The following is a 19,299-nucleotide window of genomic DNA, read 5'->3' on the forward strand; positions in this document are numbered from 1 at the left end:
TTCTCCGCCATGAATTGGATACCTATCATAGTGTCTGGTATTGTACAAACGAATCAATGCATAAAAATGAGGTCACAGCCAGTAGTCACAGAGCACCCCGCAGTCCTAACCCTTGGAAGCCTAAGGAAGGGGGCTCTCCAGTTCAAGGTCATAGTGAGATTCTATCTCAACCATAAACAAAGTGAGCCCTAGGTATGCAGCTTTGGGTGAGAATGTAGACTTCGCTATATGGTAAAGATTAGTTTAGTTTGTGCCAACCTCTCTTGCTTCGTTAACATAGATTTGGGTTCATTATTTGCAGTACACTGCATGGCTCTCACCCTCTCCGGGATATGCCAAATTCCTATAGGCTTTAATGAAGCAAAAAGTTACCACTTGTTCCACTCAACTTGGAGTTGACCCTGCAGAGTACCAAGGTCGACAACATTTTATAAACTAGTAACTAGTTAAGATGCTGTGTAAATAGAGACATGACTTCTGTTGGGCTAAGTCAGCATCAGTCACCTTCTCTTCCCTCTTTTTTGAAATCACAAAGTTGCTATGAGATTAACATATGCTTGGAGATCACTGATTAAAATTATCCAGTTCCAAATTTAGAACATATGAGAGCCATCTGAGCAGACTAAGAACACAGCCACCCATGACCTAAAGGTGTCTATTGGCCATATACATCAGCTGTTAAGTTCCTTGCTGCCTGTTCTGCACAGCCCCAATCTTTAACGGTATTTTCTCATCCTAGACTCTACCCAAAGTGTCTGATAGCAATGGACAGAAAGAGGGCATGAGATCATCCAGGAGTGGTGCCCAATGCCATGCCCTTCTCCCTCTGCCAGAGACGACAAATCATTTGCTTGTAGGCTAAAACTGATCCGTGAATATTACTCAGTTCGCAGTGTAATATTTTTCTTATTACTTGGAAATCAGTGAATATGAAAAATACATGATTGAGACACCCAAAAACACTGGGCCAAATTTCTGTAAGGTGACAAAAGGCCCCCAGATAGATAGCATCTTCCTTCTTCAGTTTGACTATTCTGTTTATTGGCTGGATCCCCTCATTTCTTTCTGCAGCTGTCCTGGCTGGGACTAGTATGTGGGTTCCCCGGCCCACATTCTGCGGCTCACCGTTTGAAACCCAGCCTTCCCCTCCACTGCTCAAGTCAGCACTACTTGCCACCAGCACCCACAGAATGAATCTCTTACCACAAACCACGGAACTCTTCCTCAGAGTTGACCCCCATTCTTTCCTCACCTCTCAGCTCCAGGCGGACAGTCTTCTTGATGTCATTGAACCAGCCAGGCACCTCTATACGGCAGCAGTACACGCCACTGTCATCTTGATTGGTGTTTGTGATGGTCAAGGACACATCGCCCCGCCAGACAATCCCCCGAAGTGAGTATTTATTCGATTTCCTGGAGGTCACTTTTTTACCATCTGTGTGGAGAAGCTCTTCCTTGCACTTGGAGTTGGGACATGCGCCTTTGCCCCAGCACATGCTGTTGTGGTACCGGGACCAAGATGTGTGGTGACAAGGCAAAGTCACCGACTGACCCAAAACCCCTATTACTGTATCCTGTGAGGCAGCAGGTGCTATAGAGAAAGTGAGAAAACTGTTACACAGATGAAAATCTGTCGAATACACTTTACCATTTGTGTACAAACAGAGACTTCCAGAAAGACGAGGGAGAATCCCGAGTTCCTTTAGCACAATGCCGACGCACTTGCCTATTCTCGGGGGCACCTAAGTCTCCAAGCTTCCATCCCAAAATTAGTGACAGGTGGTCCGGAATCTCTGAACATGGCTCCACAGCAAGACCCTTTTGCTGGGTTTAAACGTTCTGCTCTCAAGTCCCACTGAGTAAGTCAACTCCCAAATGAAGAGGCCAGACCCTATAATCATGGTCACATACTTCACCTAAAGCCACCCCAAAACTGTGCCTGCCCCCGGCATCTCACTGTGCTGCTGATTGAATGTTTCAAATGAGTTACCCAGCCCAGACAGAATTCTGACAGGATAGAAAGCTGCTGAGGTAGACCCTGCTATCCCTCTCCATGTTCAGAAATGGAGGCGGGACTTGCTCACTGTGTTGCATCTGGCTGCGGCTAGATTATATGAAGTTGGGGACAGTTCATGGATATGCACTTCTTTACTGTCTTTAAATCTCATTAGTGGGGGGGGGGTAGAGTTGTATATATGCCACGATGAATGTTTGGTAGTCGGAGGGTGGGTGTGAATTGGTTCTTTCCTTCCACGTTCACACCACTTCTGGGGAGACTGAGCAGAGGTATTTAGGCTTTAGCGCAGTGTTTCTCAACCTGTGGGTCACAACCTCTTTGGGAGGTCCCATATCAGATATCCCGCATATCATATATTTACATTATGATTCATAACAACAGCAAAATTACAGTTAGGAAGTAGCAACAAAATAATTTTATGGTCAGAGATCACCAAGACATGAGAAACTGTATTAAAGGCTCACAGCTTTCAGAAGGTTGAGAACCACTACTCTAGGACATATACCTGTACCCATTGAGCCATCTTGCTGGCCCTAACCCATTCATTCCTTTTTAAAAAATGTTTAATAATTTTACTCTTGCATATAATGCATTTTTTGATGAAATCTATTGTCTATTCTTTCTCTTCCAGTTTCCCCCCAACACCCTTCTAAGGTCATGTGCTCTTGGTTAAAAACCTAAGTGAGTCCACTTAGTGCTGCCAGTATGTGCATGCATGGAGGGTCATCTGGTAGAGCATGGGTAGCCTCGCAGGGGCCATAGCCCTGAAAAGCACAGGCTGCCCCTCCGCTAGCCCTCAGCAAGTGCCAACGACTTCTTTACTAGGGGTGGGACTTGATGATGGGCTTAACAGTCATGCTAGGATTTTGTTGGCTTGATCTTGTGGGGGTCTTATGCATGCAGTCACAGTTTTTGACTCGCTTATTTCCTCTTTTCTTTTTTTTAAAAACAAAAACCAAGCTGTATGTGCTTTTACTTAGTGTGTAAGAGTATTTTGTCTGTTTGCATGTAAGCACACTGCATGTGTGCCTGGTGCCTGTGGTAGCCAGATGAAAGGGAAGGACTGGAACTTGGCACAAAAAGTTAAGCGGGATTTAAACATTTTACCATTTTTCTCTTTTCACCCAAAACTTTCCATATTACTCACCTAATTAAAAAAAAATACTCTAAAAAAGGAAGCAAGAAACTTGGTGTGGCAGAAAAACCCCCATTGGAATGACACTGTGAACGTCACTTTCGAACAGTGTGTGTTTTGAGGTTTGTTATCGCAAGGTACAGAGGACAGTACTTGCCACAAAAGGAGTTCCAAGGTCCATATTTCAAGAAACATTGTGAAATTAACCTCATGGGACTCCTAAAAGTTACAGAATGAGGAGCCACACACATTAGATGCAGAAACAGAGTGAAAAAACGTTTCCTTCAGCTACAGAAGTACCAGGGAGAAAAGAGATCACAGCAACCATGTCAGTTTCTCCTGTGTAATTCTTCTGGATTACGTGCGCATGTGAATGCGACCTCTCAGCCACCGTTGGCCTGTTCCTTCTCTAGCTGGGGACCTTTAAGCCTTTCCCCAAACCAAACCTCAGTTTTACCGGAGTGAAGATGCCATGGACCACCTCTTCTGACACATCTACTTTTGATCCTTGGACACTCTAAATGGTCACTGTCTTCTCCGTTGACCATTTAAGTAGAGACACATTAAAAATAAACAGATAAACCAGGCATAGTGTAATCCCTATAAGCACCTGTAATTCCTGTATTCAGCAGGAAGAGGCAGGGGACCTGCAAGCTTGAGGGAGCCCCTGCTACCCAGCAAGACTCTATATCAAGATCAAGCACATTTTAAATAAGCAAACAGAGAGATCCATTCACCAGGCCCTGACTCCTTCAAGCGACCATGGAGCAGCCCATTAAGCACTGTTCAGTCACAGATGGGACACAAGGACATAAACTCCAGCCATTTATTTTCTGTAATTTTAGTATGTAACAAAAACTGCTTGGAGGCCGGGCGGTGGTGACGCATACCTTTAATCCCAGCACTCGAGAGGCAGAGGCAGGCGGATCTCTGTGAGTTCAAGACCAGCCTGCGCTACAAGAGCTAGTTCCAGGACAGGCTCCAAAGCTACAGAGAAACCCTGTCTCGAAAAAACAAACAAACAAAAAAAAACTGCTTGGACCAGTTATCTGCTATCCCAGCATTCCAGGGGGTAAGGCAGGAGAGTCCCAAGTTGAAGCCCAATCTGAGTTACACTGTTAGACACTGTCTCAAATAAATATAAGTCAATAAGTAGGTAAGTAATAAAGAAGTTCTCGGAAGAAATTCAAAGAGATGTGACAGACAGACTGCCCTGAATCACATTTGGAATGGCTATGCACTCGTGGCATCGAGTGCCAAGTTACGGACAACAAAACCGTCCTCACCCACTTTCTGCGCAGTACAGAGTATCTGGGCCTAGAGGCAGCAGAGAACACTGGTGTGGCGACCAGGTCTTGAACACCAGAACCTCAAAGATCAGAACTCAGTGGGAACCCCTCTAAAGCAGCTTGGAAGCCACAGGCGAACAGGAAAGGCTCGAGTTTGCCAATGACCTGGCTTGACCTCCTCTTATCAAGAATGAGAGAAAGAGGAAAAAGCAGAATGACATTGCAAGACATATTCGCAATGTCAACATTTGTGACTGGGAGGGCTATAGGCCTAAGCAGAGTGGTCGCTGGGCACCTCAGGATATTCATCCAAAATGGTGGTTCATCTGTGTCAGTCAGTCAAAGCCTGTGAACAGTGTCGGGCTGAAAAGAAACCTCCCCTTAGCTGGGCACAGCCACACACACCTGGAAATACTCCGGAGACTGGAGCAGGAGGATTGCTGCCTCCCAAGCAGCCCAGGCTACATAGTGAGATCCTGTCTCAAAGACACCAAAACAAGGGCCGGGCATGGTGGGGCATGCCTTTAATCTCTGTGAGTGCAAGGCCAACTTGGTCTAAATAGTGAGTTCCAGAAGAGATAGAGTTACATAATATAAGAGACCCTGCCTCAAAAATATCAAAAGGGGTGGGGTGAGAAAGAACAAAAAGGGAGAGAGAACTCATTTTGAAACCCCATTGCTAGCAAAACAAAACAAAACAGAAAGCAAATAAAATCTCCAGAAAACAAAGGGAACAATAAGCATTAAAAAAAAAAAAAGCTCTTAGCAGAACAAAGTCCCTGCCTCTCCCTTTGTAACACCTGCAGACAAGACTTCTGGCACCCGCTCATCTGACATTTTGTTTCTTCTATGCCATGGCTTAAACTGTTATTTCTAACCTGACACAGATTAACACATCCCTGGGAGCCCAAATTAGCCCCTAGGGAAATCATCCCTGTGTACCAAGGAAAGGAAGGCATCCTCTAAAAGGGCAAATCTAGAAGGAGGCAGGCATAACTGGACCCGTCTTATCCTGCAGTCTCCCCTCCCCAGACCCCCAATGGAAGCCTCCAGAACACTTACTCAGATAAAGACCCCAGAGCTCTATCACCAGCGAGAGGAGAAGAAGTTCCTTGGACATTGTGACAGGAGCCTGTGTGTCTGTCAAAACCCATGCCTTATATCACAATTACTGCTGACAGGGTGGGCCACCGGGCTTTCACTTCCCTTTCTGCCTGACAATCTTCCCGTTCCTTCATCCTGAATGACCTCCCTCAATCTGGGATGTGTGAGCAAATGTGCTGAGCACATGGGGGCCAGTGCATGTGTGACAATGTGTGGAGGGATGGTGTGGGAGCCAGCGTGCTTCTCTGTCCTTTGTCCTGTGTGCGTGTGAGCATTTGTGTGTGTCTGCCCCTGTGCGTGTCAGCTACAGAAGCCACAGTGTTCCTCGTGTTGGCCAAAGCGAAGGTAAACTGGCATTTGACTCCACTTCCGTTCTGGGTACTCACCATGAAGCTCTCAGCCCCTCACCTTCACAATGGAAAATGAAAAATAGGGTGCAATCCCAGTCACTCAAGATCTGCAACCGGCGCTGTCAGAGTTTATTAGAACGGGAAAGAAGAGCTCCAGGAGAGGAAGCTCAGCAAGGTGGTTCTGTCACTACCAACAGGGAAGAGCACAAAGGATAAGCTGGAAACCAGACGATAGGACCTGAACCTGGTGATTTTGCAGTTTAGAACTCTATAGACATACCCAACTCTACCTAAACAAAGCAGAGGAAAAATCAGACCAATCCTTGCCAACTAGATTGGAACTAATACAAAACGAAGAATGGGATCCTGGAAAAGAAAAAGACATTAAGCTCCGTGGTTAAGAACACTTGCTGCTCTTGCAGAGGATCCAGATTCTATTCTCAGCACCCACATGGTATCTCATAGCTGTCTGTAAATCCAATTCCAGGGAATCTAACAACCTCTTCTGGCTTCTTTGGGTACCAAGCAGGCATGTGGTGCATATGCATGTATGCAAGCAAACACCCCTACACGTAAAATAAAATTAAAACATTATTACTAAAATAGGAAAAAGAAGCTGTGCAGTGATGGTGCACACCTTTAATCCCAGCACTCGGGAGGCAGAGGCAGGTGGATATCTGTGAGTTAGAAGCCAGTCTGGTCTACAAGAGCTAGTTCCAGGACAGAAACCTTGTCTCGCAAAAAAAAAAAAAAAAAAAAAAAAAAAGGAAAAGGAAAAAACCATTAAGAGAAAAACAAAAGTCTAGTGAAAGAAGTCTAAATAAAATTTGAGCTTTGATCCACTGTGATGCTTCATTATTGATATATTAATTATGATAAATACAACAACCTAGTGAAACGCAAAGGAATGCAAATCAGCATTCTGCAGAGAGATGTGCACAGCCATGTTTATTACAACACTTTTCCCAGCAGACAAGATGGCTGTGGTGTGGAGGTCTGAATCAGAATGGGCCCCTACACCGGTATGTTTGAATACCTGGCCCCCAGCTAGTGGAGCCTTCTTGGAGGAGGTGTGTCACTGAGGGCAGGGTTTGAGGTTCCAAAGACTCCCTGACCATTCCCAGTATGCTCTCTGCCTCCTGCCTGCAAATCAAGGTGTGAGCTCTCAGCTGTTTCTGCCACCATGCCTTTGTTCTTCTGCCAGCGTAAACTCTGACCCTCTGAAACCATAAGTCCAGCAAAAAATTTTCTAAGTCGTCCTGGTCATGGTGCTTTGTCACAGTAATAGAAAAGCAACTGAAACAATAGAACACCAACCTAGAAGTCTATCAACAGGTAACTGGATAAAGGAAATGTGGTAGTCACACACAACAGAGTTTTGGTCAGCTATGAAGAAAAGTGAAATCCATCATTTCATAGACAGATGGAACTAGAGATCACCATGTTAAGTGAAATAAGGCAAACCAGACTGACAGATGCTGCTTTGTGATGTTACTTTTATGGTGAGCCATGATTAAATTTCTATTCACCCCAGAAAGAGCACAGTGACACCCCAAATAAATTATTCCAGCCAAGTCCAGCTTGATAAACCAAAGCATTTATTGGGATTGTCTATACCAGCAAGGATAAGGGATTACGTACTAGAGAATAGGTCTGATTTGTGGGCCAATGCATCCCCTTAAACCCTACCCCAGCATGGGTGAGGACTCCCCTCAGCATTCCCCAAGAGCACACATAGGCTAGAGACAGGAAAAGGTGGGATCTCGAGTGAGGGTCTGGCAACATTCCCTACTTCTCCCCTTGGTAAGAGAAAAATAACAGCCCCATAGCCATTACCTCAGACCTGGCTCTGACCTTTGCAATGATTGTAAAACCAAGATCTTTTGTAGGTCATCACAGCATCCATGATAGCAATAGCCATAAAATCCTGGAAAAAGCAATTGCATCATAAACTACATATTTCCTCTAATACACAGAATTCATGTGTTTAAGTGTTTATGTGAAAGTAGAATGGAGTCTATGTAGGGAGACGGAGAGAAGATATTTAAAGAAGTGAGGGTAATGGCCAAAAATAGAGGAAGAAGGAAAGAAAGAAAGAAAGAAAGAAAGAAAGAAAGAAAGAAAGAAAGAAAGAAAGAAAGAAAGAAAAAGAAAAGGAAGGTGGGAGAGAGGGAGGGAGGGAGGGAGAGAGAGAGAGAGAGAGAGAGAGAGAGAGAGAGAGAGAGAGAGAGAGAGAAGTATAACTGGAGAGATGGCTCAGTGGTTAGGAGCACTATCTGCTCAACCAGAGAACATGGGTTCAACTCCTAGCAGCCACAACAGGTGATTCACAATCATCTGTAACTCCATTCCCAGCAGATCTGATGCCTTCTTCTGTCCTCTGTGGGTACTACATATATATGGTGCACAGACATACATGCAAGCAAAATACCTATACACACAAATAATAAACTTAAAAACAAGGCTATGCAACTATTGCACCACATTTTTTAAAAAGAAAAAAGAAGAAAAAATGTCTCTTTCCCTCTCATGTGTAGAGTGTAGATCTAAACATCTATTTTTAGATATATGTTTCACGTATAAATACCAATCATACTTAATATATAAATATGTCATTAAATATATATTTAATGCATATGTTGAACTATACATTTAAATGTGTGTACACAACTTGAAAAAACGGGTATTGGGCAGAGAAAGGACACAATAACAGAAGGAAGTGTGACAAAGGAAGCACTGGAAAAAGAATATGATATACATATATGAAAATGTCATCATGAAACTCATATATGGCTATATATATTGACTAGAAATGGAATATTTAAAGATTCTCTTTTGCTATCTCTATGATTTCTATGTAAATCTAAAACTGTCCTAGTCTAGTATAGTTAATAAGCTTTAATAAAAGTACATATTCCTCTATTTAAGAAACACAAATGTGAGCGGACAAGATGGCTCAGAAGGGAAAGGTGCTTGCAGCCAGGCCCGATGATAGGAGTTTGATGCTTATAGTCAGCCTGGTGGAGGGGAGCAGCAACTTCAGCAAGTTACCCTCTGACCTCCACACTCATACCCTGGCAAGTCCACTCCTCCAATTATAAGTGTTTCTAAAAATGTTTAAAATAAAAAAAAACACAGATGTTAATAGCAATTTGGTGTCTGGAATATCCCACACAGGCTTTGAGGAATTTGCATCCTAAAGTCTCATGGCCAGTATGTATTAACAATGCCCATTATGATTGGCTGTCCACAGCTGTCCTGTGTACTTCATGTCTTTACTGCCTACTTCTTCACATCGGGAGATGTGCCTCTGGATTTGGTCCTTCCTTGTTTTCAATAAATATGGCTCAAGTGCAGTTGGTTTTGACTGTGGCCGTGATGATTGGCTCAATGCTAAAGTTACAAGTGACCCAAACTGAATGAGAAATGATGAGACAGTTTTGGAGTCTTCTGAGAAGTTGGGATCCTCTTTATTCTCCTCTTGATCTTTGATCTCTGAGGACTTGAGTCCAAAATACACACTAACCATTGTGCAATAAGCAAAGCCTGCCCAATAGAGAACTGACCAAGCAGGAAGCAGGTGCTGAAGAAAACATGACCGCTCCGAGTCTATGATTTAATTTAGGCTCCTCAAATAAGGACTTCAATGAGCCAGTCTGTGATGGATTCTCTGTCCTTTGTCGTTTTAGACCCAGAAAGACCTTAGCGCCAGACGCCAGACCTTCCAGGCACTGCCACCTCACATGTCTGGGCTCACTTCCCCCACAGTCTCATGCCCCTTGGTGATGCCGTGAAGAAGGAAGAGGCCATTCATGATTTTCACCTACCATTGTCTCTCCTCCTGGTTCCGTGGAAAGAGTAGAATGCCCAGCTGCCTCTGCTGCCCGTGGTTTGAGACAACCGAACTGCAGTCACCAACCACACTCAACGATCCAGTGTGTTTGTGACTCTCATCACATAGTCCACGTCACATATGGCCCATAGCCCAGGTCAGTTAACTAGCCTATTTCTACATGGTGCACGGGTCAGTGGGTACCCTGCTTTGACTGGTGGGACTGAAGGCCTTCTCTCTCTTCAGACCCTGATGCTATCTGCAACACTAATAACAAACAATAAACCTCTCAGCCAAAGGATGATCTTTCCATGTCTCACTGTCTCTGTCTCATGTGTGTTTCTGTCTCTGTCTCCAACTCTCTATATCTGTGTATGCGCACACATGTGCATCTGTGTTTGTGTGTGTGAGTGTATAATCTTGGGCAACAAATGCAGCTAAAGGATTTAATTTAAACATCCATCCTAAAGCATGATACATGATACATACAGCCAAGCCTCCACTTACATACTTCCTCCCAAGGCCATCTGCTCCACCTTCCCCCAGCCTAGCTGCTAGAAGAATGGAAAGGCAACTCATATTCACTACCCCATGGCTATGAGCTCAACACTGTGTCTCATTTGCATAGAAACCCCCAAAGCAACCTTGTAAAGGGTACAATAGCTCCTCCATTAGACACACATGGAAAGAGGGATTGAAAGAGTGGGTGAGTGGATTTATTTATATTCTGAGCCACTAGGTGGAGGAAATGACGAAGTAGAAAATTCAAGAGTGACTGTCAGGAATTTTGGGAGGGCTTGATCTCACCTCTGAACCTCATTTTTTTTTTTATCTGCAAGACACAAATGAATAATCTCTTCACCAGAGAACTGATTTGAGAATTGAATGAAATTACTGATGGGTAAGTTATCCGAAATCCTAAGAAACTGGGGAAACGTTTTGATTTAGAAGCAAAGATGTGAGGAAACTGTTTTGAGTCATGTGGCGTTAGACACCAACCTCAGAGAACAGGAGCCATGAGCTGAAAAAGAGAAATGGATCTTGGGTGGGTCCAAGTTCTGGGTGGTTCAAAAAGTCACTGTTGCGTCTATTTTCCTCTCTGAATTGGAGTTTCTATTTGAAGGTTTCCAGAAAATGCTGAAGTATCAGAAACTGACCTCTTAAGAAATTGAAAGTGGGAGAATAGTTGTAAGCATGAAAAGGACCAGCATTTGGTTCTTTGGTGAGATCCTAGTCGGAACAAATCACTTCTTCCAGGTCACACAATAGTGAGAAACCTCAGTTAGAAAACTGAAGGCCTTTGGCAACTGCAATCAATTGATTTTATATAAATTAGTCATAGCTAAGTTAAGAGTAGGGTTTTGTTTCTTTGTTTGTTTGGGGGGTTATTTTGCATTTATTTTTGTGTGAGTATATGTACATGTGTGCGTGTAAGCGTGTGTGCATGCATGTGTGTGTGCATATATGTATGTGCGTGTTACAAATTTTCCAGTTCTCTTTTGGGCACATGCCAGAGCAGCATGTCTCATTCCCCTGACATCCAGCTTCACCACACGGTTACAGGTAAGCAGATCACTTGCAAGAGAGAGTCTTTACGACAGTGGCTGTCAACCTTCCTGACACTGCGACCTTCTAATACAGTTCCTCGTGTTGTGGTGACCCCAACCATAAATTTATTTTCATTGCTACTTCATAACTATAATTTTACTACTTTTATGAGTAGTAACATAAATATCTGTGTTTGCTGATGGTCTCGGGTGACCCCTGTGAAGGGGCGGTTCAACGTTTTGAGATTGAGAACTGCTATTTTAAGGGTTCTGTTCCATGACTTGTTTTCGCTTCTCCTGGCAGAAACCTGAATCTACATGGTGAAAATCTCACAATCCATGTGAAAAAGGCATCAAGCACAGCCTTACCCTCCCCTCTCCCCCACCCCACAAGGGAAACAAAAAAAAATAAAGATGGGGTTAGAGGAGTTAGGAGCCCCTGCTGCTTTCTTGCCAAGGACTCAGGCTCAGCTCTAAGCACTCTCTGTCTGTGACTCCAGTTCCAGAGGATGCAACACCTTCCTCTGGCCTCCGTGAATACCTGCATACACACAGCGAACATGTATGTTACAAAATATTTGATTAACCATACAAGACGTGTTGCATTTAACTATGGAAAGGTGTGTTGCTGTTTTACTTTGCCTGCCTAAGGCACCTGATTGGTCTAATATAAAGCTGAACAGGAGAGGTGGCGGCTGAACGGCCCCCGAGGGGTGGTGGTGGCACACACCTTTAATCACAGCACTAGGGAGGCAGAGGCAGCAGATCTCTGTGAGTTCGAGGCCAGCCTGGTCTACAGAACAAGTTCCAGGAAGGCCCCAAAGCTACACAGGGAAATCCTGTCTCGAAAAACAAAACTAACTAAGCTGAACAGCCAATAGCAAAGGAGGCAGTCGGTATAGGTAGAACTTGTGGGCAGGGAGAGTAAGTAGGAGGAGGAACTTAGGCTTGTGTTAAGAAAGAAAAAAGGGAGAAAGAAAAAGCTAACTAACCACTCATACATTCAGTTACACACATACATGTAAAATGAAAAAATAACAAATATTTATAGGTAAAAAAGTGTCTTAAAGTTCTCCATTCCACCTTTCTTTGTAACAATAACATACCCTAATTAACACCATCTCTGTCAGGCAGAAACAGTAATGCGGAATAGGTAAGACTGTTCTTTGAAGTGAGGCTTACAAGCCAGTCTACATCCATGTGTACGCACACACAAACATACACAAATTACATGGCACCCCACAAGTATTATACAACTTTATGTGTTGATTAAAAACATACCACAGTAAATGTAACAGTGTAGAAATAGCAACTTAAATATGTTAAATTAAAAATCATTAAAATGATTATCTTTTCCATTATATGTTTTCTAAATACAATACGATCTCCTGAGTGCAGGAAGTGCACTAGAATCACTCTGTGGCCTCAGCCCTTGGCATAGAACTGCATATCAGGCTACATAGCAAGGCATAGCCATAATAAAGACTTACGAAGCAAAGGAAGCACCACTGAAGAAAACAGCTTGAAGAGTGAGAACAATCGGCAGTTTTTCTAGACTGAGAAGTGATTAGAAAAGTCCATTTGCTCAGAATCTTGAAAACATTGTCTAAACGAAAAATATACAGGTCAATTATAAAATATTCAAAAATTATTCCCATTAAAATAAATTAAAGAAGGAATTTAGAAATGAAAGACAGAAAAGAACACAGATGCACAAAACGTCACAATAATGTCAAAGGTTATTTCTAGGTAGTTGGATTTGGGAGTGGATGTGTTCTACTACAGCAATGTCCATTATGTGTTTGTTGAGTGAACAGATTTTCTCCATGTGAGTGAATATCTGTATGTTTTCACAAGTGCAGTGTTGAGCTGATAAGATGGTTCATACCATCATAGTGTGCTAAGTGTCCTTGTTTCTTCTCTAACTTCTCCATACATATTTGAACTTTAATGTTTTGGGTAAATGTCATTGCATATATAAGAAGTGCATAGTATGACTTTACCTGTTATATTTTAAGAGTGTGCAACATTTATGTTTTCTTTTTCACTACCTGTACTACAACACATACTCTTCATTTGTGGTTTCACACTGCTACATACTATACTATTTAAGGTATATTCCCTGTAATGTACATCTATATTATCAATTATGGATCGCTACATCTTCTCCAAATCCCTATTAACACAAAAGTTTGGTGAACATAAACTTTTCATTGACACTGAACAGCCTCATAGGTATCCAACAAGGATATAAGGAAGAGTGTGTTAGAAGTCTGTATCCAGAGAGGGGAATGATCAAATCATAAGCAGCTTGCACGCTGATTTCAATAAGTATTACCAAATCTCTCCCTAGAAAACTCTGACCTGTTCCATTCCCACCACCTGTGCATAAGAGTGCTGACAGAAATCACTTATTGTAACATCTGCCATGGGTATGGATACGTTATCCTTTCTCATTGCTGATCTCTTTGAATTTCTTTGATCAGAAGTCAATTTGCTCATCTCTTCACCTAACTATTCACTGTTTGTTCCTCCTTCAATGAATTGATTTCTTGCATCTTTGTCTAATTTTCTATCAGTTGTCACCTATGAGCATCCATCTTCATTGTCAACTTGACTAGGTTTGGAGTCACCTAGGAGATACACCTCTGGGCACGTCTTTAAGGGCAGTTCCAATGCCCTTAACTGTGGAAAGAAGATCTATTCTGAATTTGAGTTGTGCTATCCTGGGGGGTGGAATCCAGAACTACAAAAAGGAGAAAGAGTTGAATGCCAGGATTGCCCTCTTTCTACTTTATAACCTACTCAGACATCAACAAGCAAGTATGAAACTTCATGTTCTTGTCACCACAGCTAAGAAAGAATCTGTACCCCGAAATCACAAGCCAAAATGATCCCTTCTTCCCTTGAGTTGCTTCTGGTCAGTTGTGTGGTCACATCTATGAGAAAAGTAACTGATAATTATCTTCTTCCTTTCCTGAGAAAGAATATAAATAGGTTATAGAAAATTAATAGATGATAGATTAAAAAATAAATGATAGGTGATAGATAGATGATAGATAGATAGATAGATAGATAGATAGATAGATAGATAGATAGATAGATGATAGAGAATATCTTCTCTAGACATTCTCCCTCTTCTCTTTCATTATCCCTCTCCCAATTTCTTCCACTGAGTACTTTATTGAACTAAAATTCTTAATACTGTCATATTAAAATTTATGGATATCTGGGGATATAATTCCATAGTAAAATGCTTTCCCAAGAAGTACAAAGCCCTAAGTTTGACTCCCAGCATAGTAATTTTTTATTTAAGCTCATCAAGATTTATTCTTATGCCTTGTCCTTGGAAATCTTGTTTAAAAGTCCCTATCTCACTCTAAAATTATTATAACATTGTACCTTTCTACAAACATTATAATGTTACTTTCAAATTTGTTTTTAATATCTCTGAAGTTTGCTTTTATCTGTTGTGTAAGGTCCATATCCAACTTCAGTTTTTTTCTATATAATCTAATTTTTCACTAAAAAAAAGCCATCTTTTTTCATTAATATGTAACACCATATATTTGATGTAGAATATCAGATACATAGATAATCACTGTGAATGCGAGAGTTCTATGCTGCTTGTTACACTGGATATTTTGTTCTTCTGCCAGTACCACAGCTTTTTATCGTGATGGGCAAGAAAATGCAAGGATCTGCCATCTTGTATTCTTGCTGAGGCCATTCTAGGTTTAATTAGAATCTGATCTACTTGATATAGAATATCACAGAAAATTACCCAACTCTATTCTAGGAACCAAAGGTCAGGATGTACTAGCTAACTTATCTTAGCTTCTAAATAACAAATATATATAAAACCTGCCCATTTGTGCCAAACCCCTCCAGCCAATCTCTTATCTTAGTTTCTGTTAAAACTGCTCACTTCAAAATGCCTATTCTGCAAAGCCCTCCCAGCATCTGCCAAGCAAGATGCCTGGACAAGGTCTATGCCTTTAAGGACCCCATGTTCTGGGGCTACACCCAGGTCCCTGAACACTTTGATGTGGTCCCAGCAGCTGGAACAATGACTTTCAATTGCCCATACACTGTCTCTTACTGGTCATCTCTGGAGAGCTCCCTGTAACATTTTAATGCTTTGTTCCAAACTTTGAGTTAATAAGGTGACCCGAACACTGCTATTTTTAATTTTCTTTAAAGATTTATTTTTATTTTACATGTATAACTGTTTTTCCTGCATATATGTCTCTGTATCATGTGTGTAGAGGGCACTAGATCTCCTTGAACTAGAGTTACAAAGGTTATGGGTCACAGTGTGGGTGCTGGGAACCATAGCCAATGTGCTAATGTAAAAGAAAATGGCCCCCAAAAGGAATGGCACTATTAGGAGGTGTGGCTTTGTGGAAGGAAATGTGTCATTGTGAAGGCAGGCTTTGAGGTCTCATATATGTTTAGGCCACACCCAGTGTCTCAGACCACTTCCTGTTGCTTATGTTTTAAGACATAGGACTCTCAGGTCCTTCTCTAGCACCATGTCAGCCTTCATGCTGCCTTGCTTCCCACCATGATGATAATGGATTAAGCCTCTGAACTGTAATCAATCCACTACAATTAAATATTTCCTTTACAAGAGTTGCCATGGTCATGGTGTCTCTTCACAGCAATAGAAACACTGTTATGCCCAGTTCACAGAGTCCCCCCCCAAAACCAACTAGGAAACTGAGTCTTGTATGTAAAAGCAAAGAGCCTTTATTCTTACACAAGTTTGCAAACTCTCTGTGTGTCTAATGTATTGGAGTGATTGGAGAACCCCAAGCTCAATTGGGGTTGGGTTTTTATAGTACTAAATGTAGGGGTGAGGGATTTCTAAGGTTCGGACCCCTGATTGGCTGACATGTGTCTAGGGGTGTCCTGGTGAAAAGTGATGGGTGTATGCTGGCAGGTGATCCTATCTACAATGATTAGGACATTGGAACATTAAAAATTTCCTGGGTGGTCTATTTGTGGTCTTTCTTGGAACCAGGTATTGCCTTAGGGAAAACTACTGAGACCCAGGCCTCTATTGCGCTTGTCGTGGTTGGATCCTACATAAGGCACCCAAGTTCCCTGCAAGAGCAACAAATGTTCATAACCACTAAGCCATCTGTCTCTTAGCCCCAGCACTTCTATCATAAAACTGTTTTGTCCTTTGAAATTAAAAAAAATGCCACACTTATGAAGGAACTATGCTATTTCTTCAATTAAAAGAGGAAGGAGTAAACTTAGAAAGTTTAAAGACACAGAAAAATACAACAGGCTATAGGAGAACCATCAAAGAGGTTATTCCTCGAGCTGAGAGGGTTAAAACTCAGGGAAAATACTTCACAGATGGGAAACCCTGTCAATCATTATCAATTAAGCATTAGTTAGGGAACAACCCTTCCCAAAAACACATAAACCAAGAATTGGGGAACTGAACCTTCAGAGCATAAAGAAAATGGAGACCAGAATGAAATCTAAAGATTTCTCCTCCTGCTTCCTCATCAACAATGGAGAGGCTACATTGAAGGATATCTAAGCTTCTGTCAGCTTCAAGCCTGAAAATACTCCCCACTGAAATGGAAAACGCGGAGCTAGAAACCCATGAGTGAGTGTGGGTTGACCTCCAGTAGTGATATTCCTAGCCTATTATTTCTTCAGGCAAAGAGACAGCAAGAACATTTTTGTCTTTAAGGGAACACAAAGGGCGTTCTGGTTTGGATCTTAAATATCTCTCAGCGGCTAAGTGTCAGAGGCTTAAGGCACTATTGGGAATTTTAGAGATTTTAGGAGCTGAGCCTCACAGAAGGAGGTTATGTAATTGAGCTCACGCTCTTGGACAGATAATTCTGGCCCCTTCCCGATTTCTGTTGCTTCGTAGGGATACTGTAGTATCTTTCTCCCACCCTGCAGTCCTCTGTGATGTTCTGCCTCACCACAGGGCCAAGGAGAGACAGCCAGTTGACCATGGAGGAAACTTCTAAAACCCTATGACAACACGAGCCTTTCTGGCTTTCTGTTGATTGCGCATAGGTATTTTGTCACAGGAACAGACACGTAACTGGATTTTGGGATACCGAACTGGCTCTTGTCATTACTCCAGGCCCCACTCCAGTGTTGAAGCTTTTTGTAGCTGGGTCTGTGTCTTTTAAGTGTTTTCTAGCTTGGAAGAAGGACGAGTGGGAGAAGTGAAACTCCAGGGTCGCATTGCTAGGGGATAATCATTTCTTCAGACCTTTCACTGCCAAATGGTTACTCATAGTTGCCCCTTTGTAATAGGAAAGGGATGTTTTTCCCCACATTTAAGTAAAAATACATTTGAGTTGAAATTCACAACTTTCCAGTTGAATATCTTACATAATGGGCATAGATTCTTACTTAAATGAGTTCCGTTTCCCCATCAACACACTGTGTCCAAACCACTCGCCAGCATCTCTAGGGAACCTAAAAAACCCAGGCTAGGATTTTGAAGACTAGCAAATCTTAAGATCAAATGATTTCCTCAAATATAAAATAATAAATTAAAAATAACCAAAAATACAAAGCATATATATGCATATAATATACATTACTGATATATATATGATATATATATTACTGATATCAAAGAGTTGAAAACAGCCTAAATGTCATGCACATCAATATGAAGATTCACACAGAGGCATCAAATAAAGATTATCAACCATTTAAAAGAATGTTTGGGATGGAACTCAATGGCAAAGCAGTTGACTAACAAGCAAGAAGACCTGAGTTGATCTACAGCAACACACACACACACACACTGTAGTCACACATCTATTAATATAGAAATATCTTTAGAATAGGAGAGCCTTATAGCTGAATATGACAACCCAGATACAAAACATCATGTACAATGTTATCAGTTTATGTAAGAAGAACATGTATGCACAGACACAGGTCTAAGTAGATATTTCAAATAAGGTTATCCAAGATGGGTAGCGTATACTTGCAACCCCACCAGTCAGGAAGCTGAGGCAGGAGGATCATGTGACCATTAATGCCCATCTTGGGCAATATACCAAGACCATATCTTAAACAACCTATGCAACAAGTAACATATTCTTTTTAAAAAATTATTCATTCATTTTCATTTTATGTGCATGGGTGTTTCGCCTGCATGTATGTCTGTGGGAGGGTGTTGGGCCCCCTATGACTGGAGTTACAGACAGTTGTGCATGAACATGTGAGTGCTGGGAATTGAACCTGGGTCCTCTGGAAGAGCACTGCCACTGAGCCATCTCTCCAGTTCACCCTAACTTATCTTCTCACATGAAACAAAAGTTTTTAAACAGAAAAAAATAAAAACAGTAAACCAAAAGGGAAGTGAGCATTAGAGATCTACATCCCAGTCTCAGCCTGTCCAAAGTTTATTAGTAGAAAATCTGTGTACGTCATCACATTTTCCTCATGCCTCAATTTACCCATAAAATAGAAATAGTTGCCTTCGTCTGGCACAGAGCTTTTGACAAAACACCATCCCACAGTTTAGCACAAGCTCAGCAATTTCACTGCTTGGTATTTCCTTAGGAGACATGAAAGAATGCCACTCAGGACTTAGATCCTAATTGTCATGGCAACATTAGTCTAGCTAGTCCTAAACTGGAAATGACCCAAGTATCCCTACAATAAATATATCACTCACCAACCACAGAGAACAAAATGCTAGCACAGGCAATAGCAATCCCTTATACATATACACATATGTCAACACACACACATACTATATGTCAATCAAAATAATGGTGTTTTTAAAAACCATGTCAGATGGAAAACCCAGACAGGAAAAACTACATTGCGTACTATTACATTCACATGAAATTCTAGAACTTGGTTCTTGCTTAGCTGTCAGAGTACTTATCTACCATGCGTCAAGCCCTGGAATTTTATTTTATAAAAGGATTGCTTATTTTACGTGTTTGATTGCTTTATCTGCAGGCATGTGACTGAACTCTGTGTGTGCAGTATCAGAGGAGTCCAGAAGAG

The 19,299-nt window shown here is 41.9% G+C and overlaps 1 protein-coding gene across 2 annotated transcripts in view; it reads right to left on the minus strand.

Moving 5' to 3' along the window:
* The window catches only part of LOC142860918 (T-cell immunoglobulin and mucin domain-containing protein 4-like), a 30,134-nt gene extending 24,524 nt beyond the window's left edge, over nt 1-5,610 (minus strand). For both annotated transcript variants that reach the window (XM_075992839.1, XM_075992838.1), the window contains exons 1-2: nt 5,504-5,610; nt 1,253-1,591 (exon numbers count right to left, since the gene is read on the minus strand). In XM_075992839.1, the coding sequence (XP_075848954.1) occupies nt 1,253-1,591; nt 5,504-5,561 (397 nt within the window). In that variant the 5' untranslated portion in view covers nt 5,562-5,610. The remainder of the gene's footprint in view (nt 1-1,252; nt 1,592-5,503) is intronic.
* Nucleotides 5,611-19,299: the final 13,689 nt, after the last annotated feature.

The sequence above is a fragment of the Microtus pennsylvanicus genome, chromosome 11 (assembly GCF_037038515.1).
Source record: "Microtus pennsylvanicus isolate mMicPen1 chromosome 11, mMicPen1.hap1, whole genome shotgun sequence".
Classification (NCBI taxonomy): Eukaryota; Metazoa; Chordata; class Mammalia; order Rodentia; family Cricetidae; genus Microtus; species Microtus pennsylvanicus.